Here is a 25,245-nt window from a genome sequence, read left to right as displayed (position 1 = left end):
ATCAGGCTCATATTCATCATATGGTATGACTATCTGCTTGGCTTGAGAAATAAATGAAAGATCTTGCCATTTCCGATCGTCCATATTTAACCATAGAAGCTGAAAAGACAGACAAACAAGTAAATTGGATGAAAAAAAGCATCAACGAAATAAATAACGAGTTTGTGATTAAAACGTGAATCAATCTGCTTAATTTGTGAAGTAGTGTTGTCTTACCTCAAGAATATCTGGATGCAGAGTAAGAACTTTAACCTTGCGGATGCTACAAAGAAAATCAAATAAGATATCAAAGTTACAGATCGGAACTGACGAAGAAATCTCAGCCTTCTCCAAGCACATTAGGTTTCCAAGATTTTGGCTAGTCGTACATTCCCCAAACCATTCCAAACACTTGAGGTTTGGAGCATAAATATTGACCAATTTCCTTGTCTTCCTCCGAATCTGTGGATTTAAATGTAAGTTTTTCAGTCTGTCACCTGATCTGTTAATAACATGGCGTTTGTAGATGTAGTTATCAGACTCATGCCAAAATCCACAATCTTTAAGAAGTAATTCCTTCATGGAAGTGCAGCAACATGAAATCCACTTCAAAAATTGATCATCTTCATCCTTTATCGAAACACCTTTCAGCCTCAGGTAATTGAGATTAGACAAAAAATCGATGGAGGGCACATTACTAATCGTGCACTTCATGTCCACAAGCAGAGATTTCAACGATTTACAGTGTAAGATGGAAGCAGGAAGCTCTCCAAACCTAATATAAGTGACAACAAGATGGAGCACTTCAACATTGCACCTCACAGCAATTTCAATCCTCAATCCATTCCCTCAATCGCAATCGGAAATCAACATCATAGTCGTCATCAAAAAAACACCAACGAAAACGAAAGCATTGTATCTTAAGATGCACCCCACGTCGAATGAAGAACCTTTTCAAAGAATTGAAAACCTTTTTGTTCTTTCGACGAGTGGATATATCCACACCAGAAAAGTCATGAAAATTCAAGTACAGGGTCGACATATAAAACTCTCTGCATGCTTTGGACACGCAGCCAACCCTAGTAAGGTCTTTGAAGTTGAGGCGAGACATAATTTCATGAGCGATCTCGATCGGGAGATTACTGAATTCAGTGGTGGATCAGGAAATAATATTAAGAGGGTTAGTAAGAATAGTGCGCGCACCATGCAAATTTTTTTTTTACTAGAAATAGCATGCATATCGCAATTTCATCGAGTTTTGGTAGGCCTGAAGTCACTTGGAAATGCATATTACACACCTGTTAATGTATGCAAGGGGCAGCATCCAAGGTATCTATAGACATTCACCAAGTCTTGGTAGGCCTGAAGTCAGTTGGAGGGCATGTATGAAGCCATCTCTAATCTTCAAAAGGGTAGCACCCAATGTATCTATGGACATTTACCAAAGTTCGAAAGGTTAGCATCCAAGGTATCCATGAAGACGTTCACCGAAATTCAAGGGGTCAGCTGACACCCCCACCCCCCGGCCCTCAATGCATCTGACTGAATCTATCCATCCTACTAGTTTTTCTCTTTCTTTTTCGGTTGCGACTCCAACGATTGGTACTACGAGCATGATCAAAACTTGCAGTGGTCATTGAAAAAGCGAAATACAGTCGCCGGTTCACAGACAGGAAAAACAAAACCACTCAACTATGTTTTAGGCGGAATTAGGGTTTTAGGCTGGTTTTGTTGTGTCTAGTATTGGCCTTCTTTTGCTTGTCGATCTGAGCTTTGTTCTAGAGCCCTTCGAGTGCTGCATTTTTTTGTTGGGCCTTTTTTTCGCCCCAAGTTTGTATTTGTTTGTGATTTATGCTTTATCTGGATTTAAATTTGAGATTTCTTATAACATTGGTGGGATGTTTGCATACTTGAATACGAGAAGAAATGGTGACAAGAACAAAACATAGATAGACAAGAACCAAAAAGTTTCAGAATGTGCGACAAAGGGAATGCGATTCAGACAAACTACTCCTCCTAATCCACTTCATTCTTGATTTTTCAAGTATCAAATTACGAAATTTAATGTGAAATGCAAAAAAGATATTTTGATTCTTAGCATGTTAGTGATCGAAAGTGGAAGTATGAACTAAAATAAATTTGATACCCTATTCATAGTAACTGGTAAGGAAACAAATAAGTCATTAGATTTTATCATCTCACCCATATTTATATAAGAAGTTGTCTATTTCGTCAAAGGATATCCACCAGTCAAAAGGACATCTCGTGATGGCATGCAGCATGCTCACTTTAATTAATAGTTGAACCGTTGCTGTATGATGCCATAACCTGTAGGTGTCTCATCTCAAGATGTCCGTGCCCAATCTTATTTCGAATATGATAATTTTGCACCTAGGAAATTATATTTCAATCTGAAAAATATTTGACAAGAGCCATAAATCGTTTCTAAATTAAGATCAATGTAATTTATAGGAAGCATATTGGAACTCGAGTAAGCTATCGACACGAGATTATTTTTGTTCATCAAATTGAAAGACAATGAGCATTAGCATTATGTTAGTTGTGGTTGAATGAGTGGTTTAGTATATGTGCTACACATCTCAAAGTCTGCTTTCATCTAACATTAGTTATTGTAGTGGTACGATGTTTGTAGACACACTACTTGATCAACTGATTTATTTAGATGTGCTTTTAAAATAAATGAAAGCGCTTTTAAAAAAAATGTTTTTGAATTCCAAAAGTATTTGAAGTGCCCTCTACAAGAAACACCAGTTATGTGTTTTTTTTCAAGAAGCACTTTAAGTGTTTTTACAAGATTTATTAGAATTTTTACTAAGAATTATATTCAAAAATATTTTCATCAAAAATGTTTTCACTAATTATAAAAACACATATAAACGAGCCTATAATCTATAATAAGCAAAAATGACCTATTTAGGATGCCAAGAATATGCCAAAACATATTAGGTGAAGAAATTTTATCAACACCACAAAACCATGGGATACTGCCAGCCCATGGTTTTCCCTATAAGGCCAGTCTCCCGGTCTTGTTCATTGATCTCAGTCCCAAAAGGCAAAAACCCACCACATTTTCTCAGCTTTGTTTCCGTAAGCCCCTAAAAACCCAATCTTTCGCTTCTTTTCGTATTTATTTATTGAATACTTCATCTGGGTTTTTTTTAATTCTGATCGATTTCTACTGTTTTTGGATTGTCCTGAAGGTGATTTTTGTGCTACGATGGCGACCAAGAAGAGCGTGAGTACTTTGAAGGAGGCTGAGTTGAAGGGGAAGAGAGTGTTTGTGAGGGTTGATCTCAATGTTCCTTTGGATGACAACTCCAACATCACTGACGATACTAGGGTCCGCGCCGCCGTGCCCACCATCAAGTACTTGATCGGCTATGGCGCCAAAGTTATCCTTGCTTCTCACTTGGTAATTCATGGCTTCGATTAATCCGCAATATTCCTTACCATTTTTACTATTTTAGAATCTGGGTTCTGTTTGTTTGGGAATCAAATGTATGGGTTTGTGTTGGTTTGTAAGATTTGTGTGTTTTGAATCGATTAGTTTCTTTATTAAAGTTCTGAATTCTGAAAATTACTGATTGGATCTGCTTTGCATGGTCAGCTTGGATCTTATAAGTTTGATTGATAAGGATTGCGATGGATTTGCTGCTTGATCAATGTTGATCAATTTGAAGATCCCCATTTTGTTTTACCATTCTATATGTTTTTTTAGTTATCGTATTATTTTGACCATATTATTTGCTTTAAGTTTGTGCCCAGTGTTGGAGTTTCTGATAACTTTTAGTTTACTTTTATGTATTCGCTGATGTTGCATCTTAGTTAGGATTGTGTCTGGTTTCATCTGTCTCATTGGTTTGTAGCAGTGACCGTTTGCTGTTAGTAATAACCGAATACTGATTCCTAGGATTGATCCTTTGAAAGCAATCAATGATCAATATGGTTTGTTTACTTTGGAAAGTTGGTTTCTTTAAAACATCTCTTTTGATGACCTTGGCAAGTTGTGCAGCTCTTGCGGGTGCTTAAGTAGTCCTTGAAGTTATAGCTTGCTGATTCGTTCCGCTATTTCGTTTATTGTGCAGTTATTATCATTTTTGGACTTAGCTGTTTCATTCTTTCTGCTTATTTCATCCCCAATTTCTCTGTTTTCACTTTTCACTGCTTCTTTTACTTGTATAATACTTTTTTCTAAATGCCTAGATGTAGTGGGATAGATTTGTGTTGCAAGATCTGGTGAATGGCTTTTATGTTTGTGTTTATGTTCTTATATGCTAAACCAATTTGAGGTAACCTTCGAAAGTTACTTATGCAAATATTTTCTGGATTGTTGTTTTTAGGGACGTCCCAAGGGGGTCACTCCCAAATACAGTTTGAAGCCTCTTGTGCCCAGGCTTTCTGAGCTCCTTGGACTCGAGGTTTGTATTTTCTTAAACATTACAATTTTTGTCCGATGGTTTTTATCTCATGGAAAGCTCTATTTGATCATCACGTATTTATTTATTTTCTGTTACAGGTTAAGATTGCCAATGACTGTATTGGTGAGGAAGTCGAGAAATTGGTTGCTCAACTTCCAGAGGGAGGAGTTTTGCTCCTTGAGAATGTTAGGTTCTACAAGGAGGAAGAGAAGAATGACCCTGAATTCGCCAAGAAGCTTGCTTCACTTGCAGATGTTTATGTGAATGATGCTTTTGGTACTGCTCATAGGGCTCATGCATCAACAGAGGGAGTGGCTAAGTACTTGAAGCCTTCCGTTGCTGGATTCCTTATGCAGAAGGTATGTCAGTTTTAACTCACCAATTGCACTTACTTAAACTATGAATGCTCCACTGCTACTTCTCATTGAAGTTATTCCCTCTTAAGGATAATGGCGGTCGCAAGATGTTTCACACATTTACTTCTAATATATGGTACAACAATTTTTCTTGTTGTGGTAACCCCATGTTTAATTCATGTGATGCTATCAGGAACTTGACTACCTTGTCGGTGCCGTAGCAAATCCTAAGAGGCCATTTGCTGCCATTGTTGGCGGTTCAAAGGTGTCATCCAAGATTGGAGTGATAGAATCCTTGTTGGAGAAGGTTAACATTCTCTTACTCGGTGGAGGAATGATCTTTACCTTCTACAAGGCCCAAGGGCATTCAGTTGGATCTTCCCTTGTGGAGGAAGACAAGCTTGATCTAGCAAAGTCACTTCTTGAGAAGGCCAAATCTAAGGGGGTTTCTATTCTCCTCCCAACTGATGTGGTTATTGCTGACAAGTTTGCTGCTGATGCAAACAGCAAGGTCAGTAGTTCCTCTCCATTGTTTTGATAACTGTCACAGAAATGTTACCTTTATGGTTTCTCAAATGCTTATGTTTTCCTGCAGGTTGTGCCAGCTTCTGCTATTCCAGATGGGTGGATGGGATTGGATATTGGACCAGACTCGATCAAAACTTTCAGTGAAGCTCTGGATACCACTCAAACTGTTATCTGGAACGGACCCATGGGTGTTTTCGAGTTTGAGAAGTTTGCTGCTGGGACTGAGGTACATAATAAACTTAATTTCTGATGATTTTTGAACCATCAGGCAATATATTGCGTTTTAACCCCATCTATGGAAGCTTCCGTTCTATGATAGCCATTATAATTTCTTATATATCACTTATGGGTCGTCTGATAAAATGCAGATTTACATAGATTTTCTGATCTAAAAGTAATCTTATATAACTGTTTTGGGACTTGAGAAACATCAATTCATATCGATTTTATAAAGTTAGGCACTGATTATGAATCTAACCCATTTCATGTCATCAGGCAATAGCTAAGAAGCTTGCAGAGCTGAGCGGCAAGGGGGTGACAACAATCATCGGAGGTGGTGACTCAGTTGCCGCTGTTGAGAAGGCTGGGCTTGCTGAGAAGATGAGCCACATCTCAACTGGAGGCGGTGCAAGCTTAGAGCTCCTCGAAGGCAAAACACTCCCTGGAGTCCTTGCTCTTGACGATGCTTAAGCTGAAAATTTCTCAGTTTATTTTGTGCATTTCGTTGCAGTTAAATGGTTGGTTTTCAACCAGAATGGATCAAGTAAAACAGAGCTGATCTTGTAGAGGCTTATAGGGGTAGAGATTTGAATAAGTACCGTCTTGAGATTTTACCATTTTACGTGGGATGGATATTTTTTGGAACAATGTTAATGATCCGAAGTGTTTTGCTACACTCGATATCAGTTTGCTATGGAAACTGATGTTTTTGGTACTAACTTTGTTGTTGGATCGTTATAATGTTGTATGATGGTTTGATTTAACAAGAAATTCTACGGTGTGCTGGTGGGATGTCTTGCAACGCATTTTATCGTTTGTTCATATTGTAACACGTGAAATAATCTATGTGACTGCATCATTGTTATGTTGAAGAGATTTTCAAACCTTATTGGATGGGAAGGCAGATTGTCTTCCCTCTTGTTTGGGTACCCTTCCCATCCCTTCTTATTTGTACGGTCACGGTTAAGTTACGTCAACATCTTATATTTTTATTGTTTTTTGTCTTATTATCTTTATAAAAAAATCAATATAAAATGTTGACGTGTCTTAACTGTGACCGCACAAAATAGGAGAGGATGGGAATGACATCCTGCCTCCATTGGATGATTGTAATCTCGAAGTGTGCGATGAGCCTGGCAGCAACCCTATCTATCTTCCATATTGTCAGCCTCATGTCCTTGGTAAATTGGGTTAGAGTTTCAATTGACTCTGAGGGTGGAATCGGAATTTGCCATTTACCAAAGTTTAAAGTGGGGAAGTGTTCAAATTGGCATGGCAATGCAAAACCAAAGCCTCTGATAAAGCGTTCAACATGAACGGTAAATTAGGGTCAAGTCTTAATAGTATAGGGTCTAAAGTGAAAATAATTGTAAGTGTTCATATCGAAAGTGAAACGAAGTTGATTCATACTTTTCATATATCTTTCTTTGCATGCACTTACCATGAAACACATTATATTCATAATTTTTTATATGTTCATGCAAGTAGTTGATAAGTCTTTCTATATATCCTGCTTAATTCTTTTTTTCATGTTGGACTCGTTCGTTTTATTGAAGAAAAAAAAATGTATACTATAACTTTTTGTCACAATGATTGAGATATTCGAGGAAACTAAAATAGAGCAGTGAAAGAATGTGAGCTGCTCAATTTAGTACCCTTTTGGTAGGTTCAATCCTAATATTTTGGACGCCTTGTGCAAGAGTAATAGTTGAGGTACTTTTCTTAAAAAATTAAAAGTTAATAGATATTTATATATACTAAAATTGAGTTTTATGGGTTACTATTGATTTATAGGGTGCAGACGGAATTGCCCCTCATTTTCTTCAATGTTTTCTGATTTTGGTGGGATTTTATAGTGGAATGTCAAATTTGTAATAGTTGAGGTACTTTTCTTAAAAAATTAAAAGTTAATAGATATTTATATATACTAAAACTGAGTTTTGTGGGTTATTGTTGATCTATGATGTGCGAACGGATTTGCCCCTCATTTTCTTCAATGTTTTCTGATTTTGGTGGGATTTTATAGGGTGCAGATGGATTTGCCACTCTTTTCTCTCCAGTTATTCTTTCGCTCTTTTTGGTTCCCGGCTTTTGCTGTCGTTTGCTTCCTCTCGCTGTCTTCTTTGTCGATCTTAGTGGTTTTGCAACTTCATCATTTTCCAATGAGCTATTCGATTCTTGCATCTGCCAGTTCTTTTTTCCAAATTTGTGGATTTGGTTTTGTTCAATTTTAAGTGTTAAAATTTGTCGCCCTCTTTCTTTGTAGGTTTTGTTGTTCAAAACCTTGAGCATTTGCTTTCCTGTTCTTCGATTATCTGTTAGAATTGTTAATTTTTGCTTCTATTTGGTTGGGTTTGAAATATTTTTCTGCTCTTTGATATGTCCTTTACAAGAAAGTGTTGCATGTTTCTAGCGGCTAGGGTTTTTATTTTGGAAGGTTTTTTTTTTTTTTTTATTTTTTTTTTTCGCGCTTTTTGTTAACGAGAGACATGGGGAGTTTTTTTGAGCGAAATTTTTAATTCCATTATATTCTGGGTTGGAGAGTTTTGTAGCATGCTTTTCAAAGCGTGTAACTTTTCTGATAGATGTGGAAGTACATCGAGTTGGATGGTGGATATTACAAAGTAATATAATCAGATTGGAGGCCGTTTGAAATAAACTGGGAAGGGAAAGGAGGCGTGTTTAGGTTTTGCGGATGGTCAAAGAAAGATAGTAGAGAATGGATGGAAGAAAAATTTAGGTTAGGGTACGAAAACAGTGGAAGGAAAGAAGAATGTGAGAGAGGGATGGGCTGAGCTCATTTTTCTTCATACTTTCCTATTTTCTTCAGAGTATAAATCTGTTGATGTATAAAATAATTGCACGTAATTTCAATTTTTTTTTTCCTTTGCCTAGACTGCTTTCTTGACAATTAAGAGTATTGGAGGGAAACTTTTGGTGTTGCACTGAACAATTTTGGTCATATTTTCTCAAGGTAAATGAAACAATATTCCCTAATATTTTTTTGCATGTAAATAACCCAACGTTTTGTAATCTTTTGTATATAAGTTATACTCTCAATCGAAAACCACAAATGGAATGTCTCGATCTATTTTTTACTGTAGATAGCCAAAAGTTTTACAATTTTTTGTATATGGACTGTATCGATTAAATCTTTTGTATGAATAAATCTTCCTAATGTTTTCAATGTAAATAATATTAATCTTCTACGACCCAATCTTTTATTTCTTTCAAATATAATATTTCTTACAATTTTTAAACACGCAACATTGTGCAGGCATTACTTTCTAGTTTTCACTAATTCTATTATTATTTTTGTTGGAATTATAACATTCCGGAAATTCTAAACTTCTAGGTTTCCTTCTCTTAATACACTGAAAAGATCAAGAACAACTCACAAATTATACGAAGAAGAAGAAAGGTTCAGAGAAGAAGCTATGAATCTCAAAGAATTAATTTCTCTGCAATTGTATTTTTACACACTTACAATACATGGAGGGAAAAGCCCCTTTTAAACTCTTCTAATACATTGACTTAGAGAGTAAGCTACTGCATGTCATTTACACTCCTATCTAATATCATGTGCACATCACATGTTATTTACATTCATATCCAATACCTTCTAGTCTTCTATCAGCTAAATAAAAATAGGGTAAATTACACAGAATTACCTCAACTATTGGTCATGAATAATTTCATACCTCGTCTTTAAAAAGTTTCAATGTCATACCTCATCTACGAATTTGTTACAATTTCATACATTCCATTAGTTGTCTGTCAATTCCTTCGTTAAATGATGACGTGGCACACTTTCTATTAAAAAACTAATAAAATATTATTAAAAACAAAAAAAAATCATTTAATATATTTTAAATATTAAAAAAAAAAAACCACCCATGTTTGTCTCCCCCCCCCCCCTGCAACCCAAAAAGAAAGAAGAAGAAGAAGAAAGAAAAAAAAAAATCTTCCCCGACCCCACTTCCCTATAACCCACCCCTTTCTTCCCCTTCCTTCCTCCTCCGCACCCACCCTTGCACCCACCCTCTTCCCTCTTCTACACACCCCACTCCTTAAATCCACAACCATTCCTGCCATTTTCTCCGTGCCCAATTTCTTCACCTGTGGAATCGATGGAAGACGGGATCAGGGTTGCAGGGAAAGGGGGATCAGGGAAGATGAAGATGCTTTTTTTTTTTTCTTTTTTTGCAGGTAGTGGGTGCGGAGGAGGAGGGAATGGGAAGACGGGAGGAGGAAGAAATGGGTGGGTTGCAGGGAAGGGGGGGTCGGGGAAGATGAAGATGGGTTTTTTTTTTATTTTCTTCTTCTTCTTTCTTTCTGGGTTGCAGGGGTTGGGGCGGGGGGGGGGGGGGGGGAAGACAAACATGGGGTGGGTTTTTTTTTTCATATTTTAAATTTTTAATAACTTTTCTTTAATTCATTATTATTTTAATAATTAAAAAATATTAAATTTTTTTTTTTTTAGTTTTTTAATAGAAGGTGTGCCACGTCAGCATTTAACGGAGGAATTGACAGACAACTGACATAAGGTATGACATTGCAACAAATTCGAAGATACGGTATGACATTGAAACTTTTTAAAGACGAGGTATGAAACTATTAATGACCCAATAGTTGAGGTAGTTCTGTGTAATTTACCCATAAAAATATTTCAATTTACCATGAGCATAAGAAGACTAATGGTTTTACCATGAGCATAAGAATTAGACGTATAATATGTCATTTTGAAAAGAATTGCGAGCATAAGAAGACTAATGGTTTTACCATGAGCCCATCGTGTCTAAGATCATCTGAGGTTGTTTAGGTTTTCAAAATTACATTTATTTTTTGTAATAAAAATCAACCTTTTCATTTGTCGTCCGATTAGTGTCGTTTTGATTTTGTTTAATTACCTAAGACCCTTGAGCTTCTCCAATGCATTTTGATTATGTTTATTTAAGCTGTTGGCTTCTATTGTAATACCATCTTTCACGACATTTATATCGAATTTGTCATTCATGAACTTTATGATTTTTTTAATACAATGTATTTACACTAGGATGTGATAGTAAAAAATTAGTATTGCATTCGTCATCCATAAGATTCAAACCTAAGACCTCAGCACTTACAAGTGGATTTTAAATTTAAGTAGAGGTATTATTTTTAGAGCCAAATGTGTGACTCATCCTATTGCAAATGCAGCAGAACTATCCTCTTTTGAGAAAACAGACGCATCAAAGTGTTAATATTAAGTACTCGGACATAGGTTTTGCCAAAAACAAAAAGTAGCACTCCAAAAATATCACAAAAGCAATTCAACAAGAGAAAACCAACTCTAAATCCTTGCAGCATTTTCTCAATCCATTCGAGTTTTTCAATCATGCTTCGGCTCAATCCGGAGGACGGAACCCTTTATAATCGAAGGCGGCAACGTACGTGGTTTTCGTCAGCTTACATGATAGTGCAGCTCCCGTACTCCCTACAACGAAAAGGTTGATTCATCAGTCATAAACTGAAGATTCTGAACGTTCACAAGTGAAGTGAGATGGTACGTACTCTCGAAACTTTTTCACGTCTTCATAGTGGCTCAAGGCTTGCTCAAACTTGAGCCACTGCGGACCTGAATCCTGAGGATTCACATTCTTTGGCCCCAAGATATAAGCCTGAACAACGAACTCCGGAGTTCTTGAGCTGCTCGTTTATTATGACCATCAAATTAGACGTAACGTGGTCAATGATGTCCACATTAGGCAATCGAAAAATTATTTCCAATGACAAATAAATCCTGTAACACACTTACCTCCCTTCATATTCCGCTAACCATACTAAATAGGCTGCACCAAAGTACATCGAAAAAAATGGCTTGCAAAGATCATCACCTTGATTAGGATTATATGCTCTAAAGCCCATCTCACTGCACACAACGTGGAAGTTTAAGTGTATAGTAAAAACTGAAAATAATCTGCTTTAACATTTCCAAACACTGGAACAATCATGACAAGCTAAGATCTTGATCCCTAGAAAGATTGCTATAAACTTTTTGAGCATGCTTCTCTGTTCCAATTAAGTTCTGTTAAGGAGATTGACATACTTGTAGAGCCATGAAGCTGTAGAATAGTCGATTCCCATAATTCCAGCACGTGGTCCGACACCATTCAGGAAACGCAAGCTAATAACCTCTGCAAGAGCACAAAGAACTGACTGTGCAAAAAATAAGTCCCCCGCAAAGAAGAATAACAAAGTAAAAGACAGTGATCGTCAGAGTCAAAGAAGTGAACTGAGTGAGAATAGAAATGCTTATGAAACTGAAAAACACAACGAAAATGAAAAATAGTTTTGTTATCTTCCAGGCTTTTACATATCTCAGATGAAGAATCAGGTTGTAAAAACCAGTGTCGAAAATATATTTCACAACTTAGAGGTTATACTTACAGGTTTAATTGGCTTTGTACTGAAGTGTTTTGTGAGTATGATATCTGCAACTGCCTGCAAGAAGTCAATATCATTTAGGTGACATGTTAAGGTTGATTTCACGATCACAATGCAAACCGAAAAAATATAATCGTAAACTTCAAACCACGGTCTTTTCTAAATTCGTACCTTCAGTTCTACACGAGAAAGATATGGTCTTTTCTTTTCGTCAATGGAAAATCGTACTTTTCCCTTTTTCTCTCCAGTCTTGGTCCACTCTTTAGAGACGTCATGACGATTCCACATTTCCTCCATGTCTTCTGGGGACGCTCTGACATCCCAATAAACATGATGACCTGATCAAAATTTTCTCGGCTTAGTAATATAATGCAAATGAGGAATAAAAATGACAGAAAATTCTTGAATTTTGTATGACAAAGCTAAGAAGAGGATCTACATTCTTGAGGAAACCTATATATTCGGGATTGCATTCTATTAGGAACTTTAATAAAAAGCTTCCGGTACTGTTCATTTTAACGAAAAATCATATTTTTACATTAAAAAGTCAATCCTGGTACTATTCATTTTACCTTTTATTTTGTCCTTATCGTTAAAACTCATAGTTTTCAAATTTTTTTCATTAGTTTTCCTTTATATTAAAGCACAAACAAAGAATCATCAAACATGGTAAAACACTTATCAAAACAAAACATGATTGGATTAGTACCGTCCTTGCCAACTCACAGACTGCCGTCTCCACAAATGTTCTCTTTACAATGTTCATACTAAACAAAATATAATATATTTTTCTAAAACATATTTATCAGTTGAGCTGGCGCGAATAACTGTAGCACGCACTGTAACTGGAAAGAGGACCAACCTGCATTGTGTGAGGGTGCAGACGGTGCAGCATGATGGGTTTTAGAAGCGGAGCCATGAATTGGAGATGGATGACCTTCAAAACTTTTTCTGCACAAAGGTTTGATACACCATAATCAGCTCTGGAATATATCTGAAAAACTTTAGCTTCTACTTAACAATTATTGAGACTTCATAATTCAACAAACGCAACACATTGTTTTCTTTTCGCTACAAATAAAGGAAAACATTTCAGTGCATCATTACATTGTCAAAAAGAAAATTATTGTTACAAAAATGCTTAAACCAAGTTCCAGATTATAGTGATAGAGAGAAGATAGCAACCTGGATGGAAGACTTTCTTTGACTAAGCGATACCGTTGCCAATATGGCAAAGTTGATTTGTGAGTTGCCTTCTTGGTACCACCTTTATATGCCCTAATTATGAATTCTTCACTTCTTTCTCTACAAAGATGGAAATATATCAGTATCGAATTTTAGAAGATGGATATAACCAAGTCCACATTCATAGAAGCCACACGTAACAAGATACAAAAAATGATGAAATGAACACTATATTTTGTAACTCACTTGTTCTCAAATTTTGCTAGCCATTTAAGATATGAAGCACCAAAATATACATTTACAAAAGGCTTGAACAGAAGATCGTGATCCCCTTGAACATCATATGAATGGTAACCCAAATCACTGCAAGAAAGTTTTACTTACAACGTCATTGCACCAAAATTACATAAAAAGTAGATAAAAAACATTTCTGGTCCATTTGAGAGTCACGTTCGCAAGATCAAATCAGATCATATAGATCGTACCGAGCTAGCCATTCAGCTGTGTTTGGAAAAAGTTGCATGATCCCTACAGAGGTGGACTTAGCTTTTTTATCATACCGCGTAGCAAGGGGTTGTCTATCACTTTGAAGGTCTGCAATAGCACAAATCATATCCTGCAGCAGAAACAAAAGGCAAAATAAGGGGAAGAAAAGCCATAACCGCGTAACAAGGGCATGTTTATTGTCCAGCAGAGATTGAAGCTGCATTCTAAGCAGCTGATGACTCAATTGCGAAGACCAGATATATATGCCACTGAGGAAAAGTGCATTCTATTATTCTATTGGACGGAGAAAAAAGTGAGTTCAATCCAATCTGATTAAAGCACATTATAGGAAATTAGGGAAAAGACTAGCTAATCTGTTTGTATCATAGAAAACTTACAGGATCTATTTGTGAACCAAAATGCCGGCGGATGATGATCTCAGCCACAGCCTGAAAAACAGCCATATGATGCAAGGTAAATAATTCAACAAATTCGGAAGCAAATGGTCTACGCCTAATTCATTCCAAAAGAATTCTCTTTAGTCAAACTTATAGTAAATCATTTCCTTCAATGTAGTTAGAACTGTGCGCTTCACCTTCATTTCGGTCTGTGTCAAATAAGCATTTCCATCGGGATCGCGCGAGAGGTGAACTTTCTGGCCCTTGGTCTCTCCAACATCTAACCATTCTGCAGCCACATAAGGACTACTCCACAATTCTTCCAGGTCGTGGGGATCAACACAGTCATCCCAATATTTATAGCTGACAGCCATCCTTGCAATTTTGTTGGATCTTTATCCTAGCATCTGATATACACAAGAAGATTAATTTCTTATAGCAGTGTTCATTAAGTGCACATAAATAAATATTCTAGGAAAAACAACTATGTGAGAAACAGAAAAATCACACAAAGTTTCTTAGTAAGAATGAAAATTCTCATACCCCGGATTTCCAAATTAAATCCAATACTGTGCAATTCATCGCAGCCTTAAGGCAGTAAACAATGATTTAATTCATTTCTTCCCTAAGACCAGAATTTGCAACCTAAATCAAACATATTTCCGTCTTAGCAACATCCGAAGCCCAAAACAAATAACCACCCCGCAAAAAAGCTGCAGTTTTTCACCATATATTGGATATATATGATGAACTATCAACAGATTTATATTAGACCGCACAACATGCCAACCCAAAACAAGCACATAGAAATACAATATACATGCATATATATAAAAAATTAATTCCATGCGTAAGTAAATTGATGATCTCTAATCATATATGTGACGTTATGTTGTCTGATTGAAAATCAACGCATTTATGTGTCATTCTATGTTATTGCTTTCGAACATGCATGATTTCGTATAATCAACGATTTTGACAACATAAATAGGAAGATAAATTTTCCAAAGAGGCAAAAGAGTTTTGGAGTGGATTACCAGCGGCAAGAGGTTCAATGAGAGAACAGATTTTTTATTTATCTTTATTTTTTAATTGTATGGTCTCTCGAGAGAAAGGTATGCTGGAATGTTATATGAAATGAAGGAGGAAGATGGAAGGTGGACAAATGACCATTGTTGCCGGAAAGTTATGTGGCAATTACTCTTCGTTGGGGGAGAGCTTCTCAGAGAATGACACTTGGCTTTCCATGTCTAACCAATGCTGAAATTTTCTTCGTCTTCCTTATTACACAACTAAAAACTTTCCGTTTTTGCTCTTTTCTTTTTCGTGATATAAACTCTATATCAAGTCAGGCAAACAAAAAAAAAAAAAAAAAAAAAAGAAAAATCAAACAACTTTATATCAAGTAAAAAGATAATTTGCAAAAAGTTAATAACTTAGTTGGTTAAGAGAATTTATTTTTACGTTTGAGATTTTGAGTTCAACTTTCTCCTCTCAATATCGTTTGTATAAATAGAAGTAAGAAGTTAATTTTATTTTTGTTATGCCTTAATAAATGATCAATTTTATTCTAACATTAGTAGTAAATAAATAACTTTGGTTTACGAAATCATGAATGTTCAAAAGAAATTGAATACAAAAGACAAACACAGAACCTCAAGAACAAATGATAAAACTTGGAAGACAAGAAAACTACTACCAGCCTAAAAGCTAATTAACCTAAAGTGCTGCATTTCTTACACGTTTGCCAAATTCGATGCATGCAAACCTAATTACTCTATTAAGTATATTAACATTTCACTTCGTGTGTAAGAATTACTGACAACTTGGAAAATATAACAAAATTGTATGGTGACTTGCAATCTCGCATACATGATGCGATACCAAAATCTCTACACCAATCTAACTTCAACATAAATTAAATTATATCATTTGTGTATATACTATATACAATGAGTACTAAAAATCTATGGCCGTGTTACTATTTTTTTTTTTTTTTAATATAAGAGAATTAGAGATGAGAAAAGTTGACAAGAGAGTACAAAAACTTATACAAAATGATCATATCTGTTCCAATGTTGTTTTATCTTATAATTTAATTTTCGGGCATGTTTGAGATTGTTTTTAAAAGAAGTAAAATCACTTTTTGACAATCAAAAGTGTTTTCGACTATATTAAGTGGAAAATGTTGAAAGTGCTTTCTAGATTAAGGAGTTTCTCCGATAAGCACCTTCAATGTGCTTTTTAAGAAGCACTCGGATTATTAATTAAAATCCCTAGGTATTTCTGAATTCTGATAAAAATACTTTGTAAGCATTGTGAGTATAATTGTTTTCTACACAAGCAATTCCAAACAGACTTTTCATCCCCCAACTTTCAAAGAATATGAGCAATGAAATTGGATGACAAACTCCCATCTCATCATTTTGATCTTTTCTTGATGATTTGCTGGGCTCTTTGGGACGCTGGGATTAAGAGCCTATGGTCTGACAATTATGACAAATGTGCTGGTTGCTAGGGCTATGTCTTGGTGGCATGAGTTTGTAGCAGTAAACTCGAGGCCCTCACACACTCCAACTCATCTTCCTGACATCCCTCATTGGTCAGCACCGGCAATGGTTAGTCTGAAAATGAACATTGATGGTTCTTGGAGCTCGGAGCGGAAAATTGGAGGGGCAGGTTTTGTTGTAAGTAGTGCAGCTGGAGATTTTGTCGAGGCGGACTGCAGGGATTCAGAGATTTTTCTCCCCTTTACAAGCGGAGGCCTTGGCGGTTAGAGAAGGCGTAGTTTGGACGGCAACCAGAGGTTTTCAAAAACATTTTATAGAGAGTGATTCACTTCAAATTATTAGAGCAATAAAGAAGCCTTTGACCAATTAGCCTCCGATTGGAAAAAATTGTGGAGAATACAAAAGCTTTGCTTTCAATGATCACTGAGGTTAGCTACGCCTACACCCATGTCTGCCGCCAAGTTAATGGCGTCGCCGATCACCTTGCCTGTTATGCTCTCACTGTCGAACTTCCCTGTGCTTGGTTGGATTCTCCACCAAATTTTATTCTAAATTTACTCTTTGAGGATTGCAACTTGATTTAAGCCTGCTTCTGCCGCTATATTGTGTACTTTTTTTTTCTCTGATTGATTGAAATTTGCTATCGTTTCTTTTTATTTATTTGAAAAAAAAACACATGCATCATGAGTTCCCAAGACACCTTTAACATCTTGATTAGTAAACAACTACTCATATGTGTTGATTTATTGTTATAATGTAGGCGTCTAATTACAATTATAATTCGAATATAAGCTTATAACCAAGTAGGCTAGTGGCTATTATTGGTGTGCTTAAATATGATGGGTAACTTTGAATGTTACTCTTCCAACAACATTCTTTGTTTCGTAAGCCTTCTTTGGAATCCATAATCTAATCAACCAGTTGTTTAGACATCTATATCTTCGTATCAAAATTCACACACACACACACACACACACACACACATATAATAGACAAAAGAGTCTTTGATGACTTTTCTTAAAACAAATTTATATAGATGAATAGCACGCAAATGCATCTATGTACAAGATTGCGAGCAAAAATTTAGTAATTCCACGAACCTTCAACGTTCTTAATAGGTGCTTTCAAATAAGGGTTCAATGTAGACAAATAAGTTAAATCACATAACCAGTCAACACACTTAAATCTAGAATATATTGAGATTTATACCTATAGTTGTTAATGAAAGAGACCGATTACTCCGCTACCATATTAGCCGCTAAACCCCTTTCATAAAAGTCTCTCTTTTAATAAAGGTAATTTACATGTATTATCGACTATATGTATGGTCCCATAATTAGGTATATTTCATTAAGGAGTAAATAATATCCATTTCATTATCATGTTGGACATTGTCATCATGTGAAAACAAAGTACCCGTTGACATCAAACAGATGTTTTGTGTATTAGTCCAAGCTTGTGCGGTTGTGCCTAAGAAAATGCCATGACCTAATGAGACAACAAACATATCATGTCATCCCCGAAAGCAAGATTGCACTTGTTACTTTGTTGGCATATATATGCCTTCCGGCTATTAGCTTCCAACTCTATTGCCAAGACAAATGTTAAAATCAGTTGTAGATATTCGGTAGCGGATCCATGATTCAAATTTTAGGAGGTTATAATGTTAAAGGTTTAAGTTTTTTAGATATAAATTGAGCGCGAAGCGCACATAAAAATTCAGTTTATTCACCGAGGCATTTCGTTTAACACTTGACGAGTTTGTTGTCGTCAGCCGCACCAAGTTGCGCACATGTTAGAAGATATTAATTACCATATGCTAAAGTAATCTGCTAAGTGTTATTGAGAGAATTTCTAGAGTGCTGTCAACGAAACATGCGAGAGACATTTTGTCAAATATTTGGTGGGCACAAAAAAAACCCCACCAAATATAGGAGTTTTAACTAAAAACAACTGGTATTGTTTACTTTTCACGAAAAACGATACTTTTACCTTTTCCTAGTACTATTCACTACATCTTTATTTGTCATTTTTCATTAAAACTAAAGTTTTTTTAGACTTTTCGTTAATTTTCCTACCAAATATTTGGACTGTCCTTGAAAAACTTTCACATGTATATTTCTTAGACTCCAAATAATTCTGGAACCACCTTGGTTCCGATGTGCATCCGTCACTGGGTGTGTGGGTGCGTGATCGATTTCTCTTCCAACTTTTAGTTCTTAGTCTACATCAAATTAAAAGAGTGTTAAAATGAGTCGCGAATGGGCGCGTGATTGATTTCTTGTTGTGCAAGCATGGAGTATTACTATTTTCCTACTTATAGGGAAGAGCACGTGCAGAGCTGTATTTGGTTGTTTTCAACCCTAACCTACCACTTCACGCACACCCCAACAAAGCTAAGGCCAAAAGAGTACCGTGTGTAATGCGTTGGCTCCACGCTGAGATATTATCACATTCAATCATCAATGTCAATAATTTAGGTTTATTCGCACTTATGTATTATGTGTCCTCTACTTCTACCGTGAATGTCCCCACTTTGATTCCCCCGACCAACACAAAATAACAAAGCAGGTTTGTGCGGTTCGTCTTTGAAGGTTTGGTAAGGTAGTAGAGCAACGGATTGTTCAATATTGGCTAACAAAAATAAATACAAAGACCGATTTGACTAAATTAAAAACACAAGATCAAATTTACAAATAAGATAAAATACAAGAACTATTTTGACGTTTAAGCAAAAAAGTTAAGATATTATCTTCTACTTGAGAAAAACATTGCACATGCGCACTTGATCTATAAAATATAACTGAATTGAAAGATTTCACCATCAATTTGCAAAATTATATGTATATATATAGTTACATTTTCTTGATTTTCCCCAAACCCTAATAACGCTGCGCGTGTTGCCAAACCCTAACCATTTTCTTATTAAGAAGGAAATTTAGGATTGATTCAACCTTTTCTTTTGGTAAATATATTTCAACCTTTTCTTAGTCTCCATTGTTACGTTGCATGAAAGAAAGTTTGGAACCTTATGAATAATAGAAAAACAACAATTGAGGGAAAACTTCTTGTATGCACATGAACGAATCACATGGATGTCTAAGATCATTTTCAAGAGAGTTTACAAAACTAAATTTGAACTGCCATATAAGATTTTTGTGCTCCAAAAAAGTTGTCAAATGAGTATTCAAATTTAGAAAATGTCCTACAATCTCTAGATTTGGAGTCTCTCTCTATCTCACTTTTTCTTTGCCAACTTTTTTTCCAAAAATTAAATAAAAACAAAAAACGTCACGTGTTAAAAAAACTAATATTTGTAGAGTCTATAGGAGCAAAATTATGAATCAACAAATTTTAGTTTTCAAGCTGCCAGGTCAATAAATTTGTATTTGAAGAGTCACATTTAAAGGAAGTTATTAGAAATGCTCTAATGACTCTAGCCGAACACTAAACATCCAACCCCGGTACATCATTTGTGCTTGTTATTGTATATAAAGGTATAATTCCTTCACAGGCAAAACTTCTGTTTTACTTTGAGAATCATGTCATTTGTATGTTGTAAATGCGGTTTAAAAAGTTAGTTTATCTACCATTACACTAAAATTAAGTTCTCAAACCTGGAAGTCAATTTGATTGTGTGTCGCTAGACGTGTTTTCCCGGGTTGACACAAAAATTTCCATGGATTGAGACCTAAACGTAACAAACAAAAGAACAATGGCCCGGGAAGGTGAACCGGCCATCCGTAGGACCGGCTTGAAATCCAAAAAAGGAGAAAAGCCCCAAAAAGCCCACAAAGGTCAAACGTGGCTGTCGAGAACCACGAGACCCTTTCTCTCCCCACCACGTCACGACAAACTCACCTACGTGATTTACACAGCTGCTCATCCGCTGTTTCCACTCTCACCGTAACCCACACTTACTCAAATCTCAACCGTCAATATCCCACGCCTCAATACATCGACGGTTACATACCATCAAGGTATTCGATGTAGTTCGCAGGAGATTGGCCCCATAAAGAACGTGACGAGAGAGAACGAGGAAGCATGAGAGAGAGAGTTTCAGGTGAGCTCCATAAGAAACTCCGCATGCTTTCTCACGATATTCTTCTTATTTTTTAATTAAAAAAATAAAAATTATTTAAAAAAGGGAAACAAAAAACACAGTTGGCCTCTGGCGGTTGCCTGTTCGGAGTCCCCAATAGCTGTTTAAAAAGCTTCTGTTATTTAGGGTTTTTCATTCCATTCGCTTCGGACCAAGAGAGAGTAAGAGAGCTCCGAACCGATCAGAAATGGCGGCTTCTTCTCTGCTCAGATCTACTGTCTCAGCTCCGTTGGTCGAAGCCTCCCGCGCCGACCTCGCTGCCTCCGCCTCTTTCAAGGTCTTTTTTTTTTTTTCGCTCCCCTCAGCTGCTTGAGGCTAATCACCTCCCAACTGTTTGAAAACACGTCGTTCTGTATCGGTCAATTGCGTATTTGTTGGATGCTTGAAAAAACAGAGGACTGAAAAGTGTGTTCTTTTGAATAAATTATTTGATTTTTATGAGTTTTTGTTATCAAGTTAAAGGCCTTGAATTTCTGCTCGTATTTAGTTTTTCAAATTACATTTTTTGTTCTTTCACTTAGTAATCAGTTGATTTTTCTTAAGCTTTAAATATCTGTATGATTTTCTTTCTGGTTTAATTTATTGGATCAGAGGAAATCACTACTCACTAAAGCAATAAATAGCAAATGTAGTTTCTGTTTCTCTTTGTTCTAATTTTGGTTGTAATTTGTTGTTCAGGTGTCGAGCGTTGGGTTTAGTCGCAATCTGAACTGTCCCAAGGTGCAATCATCCATATTTGGCACCTCCATCCCAAGCGGGTCATATTCTTTACAGTTGAGCAACTCAGTCTCAATTTTGATGTTTAATTTTTCGGTTTTGCAATTCAAGGCTTTGTTCTCGTTATAGACTGTGATATATGTTCGGTTTTCTAGGATATGCAGCGCCAGGAGCGTCCAACCCATCAAGGCCACGGCCACCGAACTGCCACCAACAGCTCAGAGTAAGAACGCCAAAAATACTTTTTGAACGTGTAGTTGATTTGTATTGCTCTGAAGCTCACTCTTGATTGGTTGTTTTGTTTAGGATCCGGGAGTGGTGGGAAGACAAAGATTGGAATCAACGGTAAGTTCGTTGAAGTTGTGCTTTTTCTTGCTTATCCGTAGGCACAAATGATGTTTTCTTTGCTTAGTTTAGGTTAGTTTTGATTACTAAGTAATAAGTTGTTTTGACTATAATTTCAATATTACTACTTTGCTTTTCTCATTAGCTTCTTTAATTGTTTTTGGATGCTAAAAAATCGTTAGCTGTTAGTCATAGTACTGCTGATATACCAATAACACACTGTTTACATTTAACTGATGTTTAGAATGTTTTGCCTTTATAAAGGGTGATTTTAGTTGTTATATGATGAAAACACTATTTGTGCAGGTTTCGGTAGAATTGGAAGGTTGGTTCTAAGAATTGCAACCACTAGAGATGATATAGAAGTTGTAGCAGTCAATGATCCTCTAGTAGATCCCAAGTACATGGTAAGTCATACGGGTGTATCATGAACAATGTTTATTTGCAATATGCTAGTTTCCTTTGTCATAATTACATAGCACATAGTGCCATATCGGTACTAGTTCTTCTTTATGTTTTAAGATGGGAGTGATATTCATTAGACAGTGTAGGAAGTGTTGCAAATTACTTAAGTTAGGGTGTCGACGAATATATTTGAACTGTTCCCATTTACTTTGTTTTTCTCAATGCTAGTATCCGTACAGTTAAACTTGAATATTTAACTGAAATATTGAAACTGTATATATTTTTGTTTGTTTGATGTTTTGATGCAAGTAAAAGGTAAAACATTGATGATTTTTTCCTGGATGTGCATTTTGCTCCTGTCCTATAACCAGTTTCAAACTTATTGCTGACATTGCCTTTTCTTTTATTCTTATGAAGGTTTAATTTTTGCTTTTGTTTTTCAATGTCTAGGCTTACATGTTTAAGTATGACTCTACGCAGCTAACAAGAATGCTCTTGCTTTTTCTTTTATTCTTATGAAGGTTTAATTTTCGTTTTTGTTTTTCAATGTCCAGGCTTACATGTTTAAGTTTGACTCTACGCATGGAATATTCAATGGATCAATTAGTGTTGTGGATGATTCCACCTTGGAAATAAATGGCAAGGCAATCAAAGTTGTGAGCAAAAGGTATTGTGCTGTGATTTTCAGCAGTAATCTAATTCTCTAGAGAATGTTGTGCACCAGAATTTCCTTTTCTTATTGTAAAGAGTATCATGTGAAGCTATTTGTGATTCGGGATTAACTTCTTAACCTTATCCAGAGATCCTGCTGAGATCCCTTGGGGTGATTATGGGGTTGAGTATGTTGTCGAATCTTCTGGGATTTTTACAACACTTGAGAAGGCCGCATTACATAAAAAGGTTTGTTGCTTTAAGTCAATTTTCTGTATTGTTTTGTCCGTTACTGGACACCAGGTTGATCTCTGATTGCTTCTCCTTTGCAGGGTGGTGCAAAGAAAGTGGTAATATCCGCCCCATCAGCCGATGCACCCATGTTTGTCGTTGGAGTAAATGAGAATACATACAAGCCAAATATGGACATTGTTTCTAATGCGAGCTGTACCACCAACTGCCTTGCTCCTCTTGCCAAGGTTTGATTGCCTCCTATAAATTATTGATATAAATTTGAGCTCCATTATAATTTGAACTACAATTCTGGATGGTAGATGTTATACAAAAACATGTCTGCTTTTATTATATCCTTTTCCTTTCAATTTAATAATTCTTTTTTGGCATCGTCACCAAATAGTTGATATCTTTATTATTTATTTGTTCTGGATGGTAGATGTTATACAAAAACATGTCTGCTTTTATTATATCCTTTTCCTTTCAATTTAATAATTCTTTTTTGGCATTGTCACCAAATAGTTGATATAAATAGTTGATATTTTTATTATTTATTTGTTCTGGATGGTAGATGTTATACAAAAACATGTCTGCTTTTATTATATCCTTTTCCTTTCAATTTAATAATTCTTTTTTGGCATCGTCACCAAATAGTTGATATCTTTATTATTTATTTGTTCTGGATGGTAGATGTTATACAAAAACATGTCTGCTTTTATTATATCCTTTTCCTTTCAATTTAATAATTCTTTTTTGGCATTGTCACCAAATAGTTGATATAAATAGTTGATATTTTTATTATTTATTTGTTCTGGATGGTAGATGTTATACAAAAACATGTCTGCTTTTATTATATCCTTTTCCTTTCAATTTAATAATTCTTTTTTGGCATCGTCACCAAATAGTTGATATCTTTATTATTTATTTGTTCTTTCTGCTTTCTTCCTGTGTTAGCACTTTGTAATAAGCTACTGCCTCTTGCCATATCTTACCTCATTAAATGTATTTTGTAGGTGATCCATGAGGAATTTGGTATTCTTGAAGGTTTGATGACAACTGTGCATGCAACTACAGGTTCCTTCCCTCTGCCTCTCTCTCTCTCTAAAACACATGTATGTGATTGTTGATCACTTGTTATGGGGTTAACATACTGATGGTTTTACACGTTCAGCAACACAGAAGACAGTCGATGGCCCGTCAATGAAGGACTGGAGAGGAGGCCGAGGAGCTGGACAGAACATCATCCCCAGTTCTACTGGTGCTGCAAAGGTACTATATCTTAAAATAGATTCTTGGTGGTACTTTCCAAAGATATTTCGGTGTTTTAAATGATTTTGTCGATGTTTGTTTTTTATATTTATTTTCGGGGTTTAAAGGTACACTAATCTCTTTTGCTCCTTGGAATTGTAGGCAGTTGGAAAAGTTCTACCAGAACTCAATGGAAAGCTCACTGGTATGGCCTTCCGTGTCCCCACTCCTAATGTATCTGTGGTGGACTTAACTTGTCGACTTAAGAAGAGTTCTTCGTATGAGGATGTCAAAGCTGCGATCAGGTATGTGTAAATAGTATCTACCTTTATGCATCTTTCTTCCCCCCTTCTTTGGATAGCTCATTTACTTTGATATCTTACTTGAAGGTATGCTGCTGATGGGCCACTTAGAGGCATCCTCGGTTACACAGAAGATGATGTCGTCTCCAATGATTTTGTTGGTGACTCAAGGTAGGATCCTTTTCTTTTTCCTAAGCATTCTTCAAAAGGAAAGCAATACTAGCGTGAATTTACTTCGTAAGATTCAGTTATGGATGTTCGTTACTGATCTGTCTTTAATTTATTCCTTTAATTCCAGGTCCAGTATATTCGATGCCAAGGCTGGATTAGCACTTAGTTCCTCCTTTGTTAAGCTTGTTTCGTGGTACGACAACGAGTGGGGATACAGGTAAACACTCTACACTCTGCATGTGCATTACAATTTGCTGCCTGCGGTATCTGTTAGTACAAAGTCTATGGTGTCAAGTTCAATGCGTCTGACTAATGAAGCTTTTGTCTTTCTAACAGCAACCGAGTTTTGGACCTCATAGAGCACATGGCGTTGGTGGCAGCATAAGTCTCGGTTGCCGAGTGTCATTCCAATTTTTAGCGCTTTGATGCTTGCTACGCGTTTGGTTGAAGAGTAGTTATACACTTGATCTCGTTTTTATTGAAGTGGAGATTTAGGCGGACATAGCATAATTCTACTCGAAAATAATGGAAAATTTGACTTGCA

At 36.1% G+C, this 25,245-nt stretch overlaps 3 protein-coding genes across 3 annotated transcripts; 2 read left to right on the top strand and 1 right to left on the bottom strand.

The window, feature by feature from the left end:
• Positions 1–2,917: 2,917 nt before the first annotated feature.
• LOC137724456 (phosphoglycerate kinase, cytosolic-like) lies at positions 2,918–6,236 on the top strand. The gene is made up of 7 exons (XM_068463198.1): positions 2,918–3,087; positions 3,201–3,412; positions 4,341–4,418; positions 4,517–4,777; positions 4,968–5,285; positions 5,370–5,528; positions 5,798–6,236. The coding sequence occupies exons 1-7, from the start codon at positions 2,919–2,921 to the stop codon at positions 5,990–5,992; spliced, it is 1,392 nt and encodes a 463-aa protein (XP_068319299.1). The 5' UTR covers position 2,918; the 3' UTR covers positions 5,993–6,236.
• Positions 6,237–10,605: 4,369 nt separating this feature from the next.
• LOC137724684 (uncharacterized) lies at positions 10,606–14,414 on the bottom strand. The gene is made up of 12 exons (XM_068463415.1): positions 14,214–14,414; positions 14,017–14,067; positions 13,618–13,748; positions 13,379–13,495; positions 13,133–13,252; positions 12,810–12,898; positions 12,119–12,285; positions 11,951–12,004; positions 11,610–11,719; positions 11,319–11,432; positions 11,075–11,209; positions 10,606–10,997 (listed from the first exon to the last, which is right to left on the bottom strand). Exons 1-12 carry the CDS (start codon positions 14,388–14,390, stop codon positions 10,970–10,972), a joined length of 1,293 nt encoding a protein of 430 aa, XP_068319516.1. The 5' UTR covers positions 14,391–14,414; the 3' UTR covers positions 10,606–10,969.
• Positions 14,415–20,657: 6,243 nt separating this feature from the next.
• Positions 20,658–25,245, top strand: LOC137725214 (glyceraldehyde-3-phosphate dehydrogenase GAPCP1, chloroplastic-like). Its single transcript, XM_068463827.1, has 14 exons — positions 20,658–20,905; positions 21,307–21,401; positions 21,501–21,568; positions 21,652–21,690; positions 21,997–22,097; positions 22,650–22,762; positions 22,896–22,995; positions 23,079–23,225; positions 23,994–24,054; positions 24,152–24,249; positions 24,391–24,533; positions 24,618–24,701; positions 24,829–24,918; positions 25,038–25,245. The coding sequence occupies exons 1-14, from the start codon at positions 20,816–20,818 to the stop codon at positions 25,084–25,086; spliced, it is 1,278 nt and encodes a 425-aa protein (XP_068319928.1). The 5' UTR covers positions 20,658–20,815; the 3' UTR covers positions 25,087–25,245.

Source organism: Pyrus communis, chromosome 2 (assembly GCF_963583255.1).
Source record: "Pyrus communis chromosome 2, drPyrComm1.1, whole genome shotgun sequence".
Classification (NCBI taxonomy): domain Eukaryota; kingdom Viridiplantae; phylum Streptophyta; class Magnoliopsida; order Rosales; family Rosaceae; genus Pyrus; species Pyrus communis.
The sequence above is the reverse complement of the archived record's forward strand: the minus strand, read 5'-3'. Positions and strand labels throughout refer to the sequence as shown.

Bases quoted from the DNA above. Each gene is read 5' to 3' on its own strand.
- LOC137724456 (XM_068463198.1), top strand. From the start codon at position 2,919: ATGCCAAGAATATGCCAAAACATATTAGGTGAAGAAATTTTATCAACA. The intron at 4,778-4,967 runs GTATGTCAGTTT...TGATGCTATCAG, and splicing joins CTGGATTCCTTATGCAGAAG to GAACTTGACTACCTTGTCGG. The intron at 5,529-5,797 runs GTACATAATAAA...TCATGTCATCAG, and splicing joins AGTTTGCTGCTGGGACTGAG to GCAATAGCTAAGAAGCTTGC.
- LOC137725214 (XM_068463827.1), top strand. From the start codon at position 20,816: ATGGCGGCTTCTTCTCTGCTCAGATCTACTGTCTCAGCTCCGTTGGTC. The intron at 24,702-24,828 runs GTAGGATCCTTT...CTTTAATTCCAG, and splicing joins GATTTTGTTGGTGACTCAAG to GTCCAGTATATTCGATGCCA. The intron at 24,919-25,037 runs GTAAACACTCTA...TCTTTCTAACAG, and splicing joins GACAACGAGTGGGGATACAG to CAACCGAGTTTTGGACCTCA.
- LOC137724684 (XM_068463415.1), bottom strand. From the start codon at position 14,390: ATGGCTGTCAGCTATAAATATTGGGATGACTGTGTTGATCCCCACGAC. The intron at 14,068-14,213 runs GTGAAGCGCACA...GCTGTTTTTCAG, and splicing joins TGACACAGACCGAAATGAAG to GCTGTGGCTGAGATCATCAT. The intron at 11,720-11,950 runs GTAAGTATAACC...TTTTTTGCACAG, and splicing joins GTACAAAGCCAATTAAACCT to TCAGTTCTTTGTGCTCTTGC.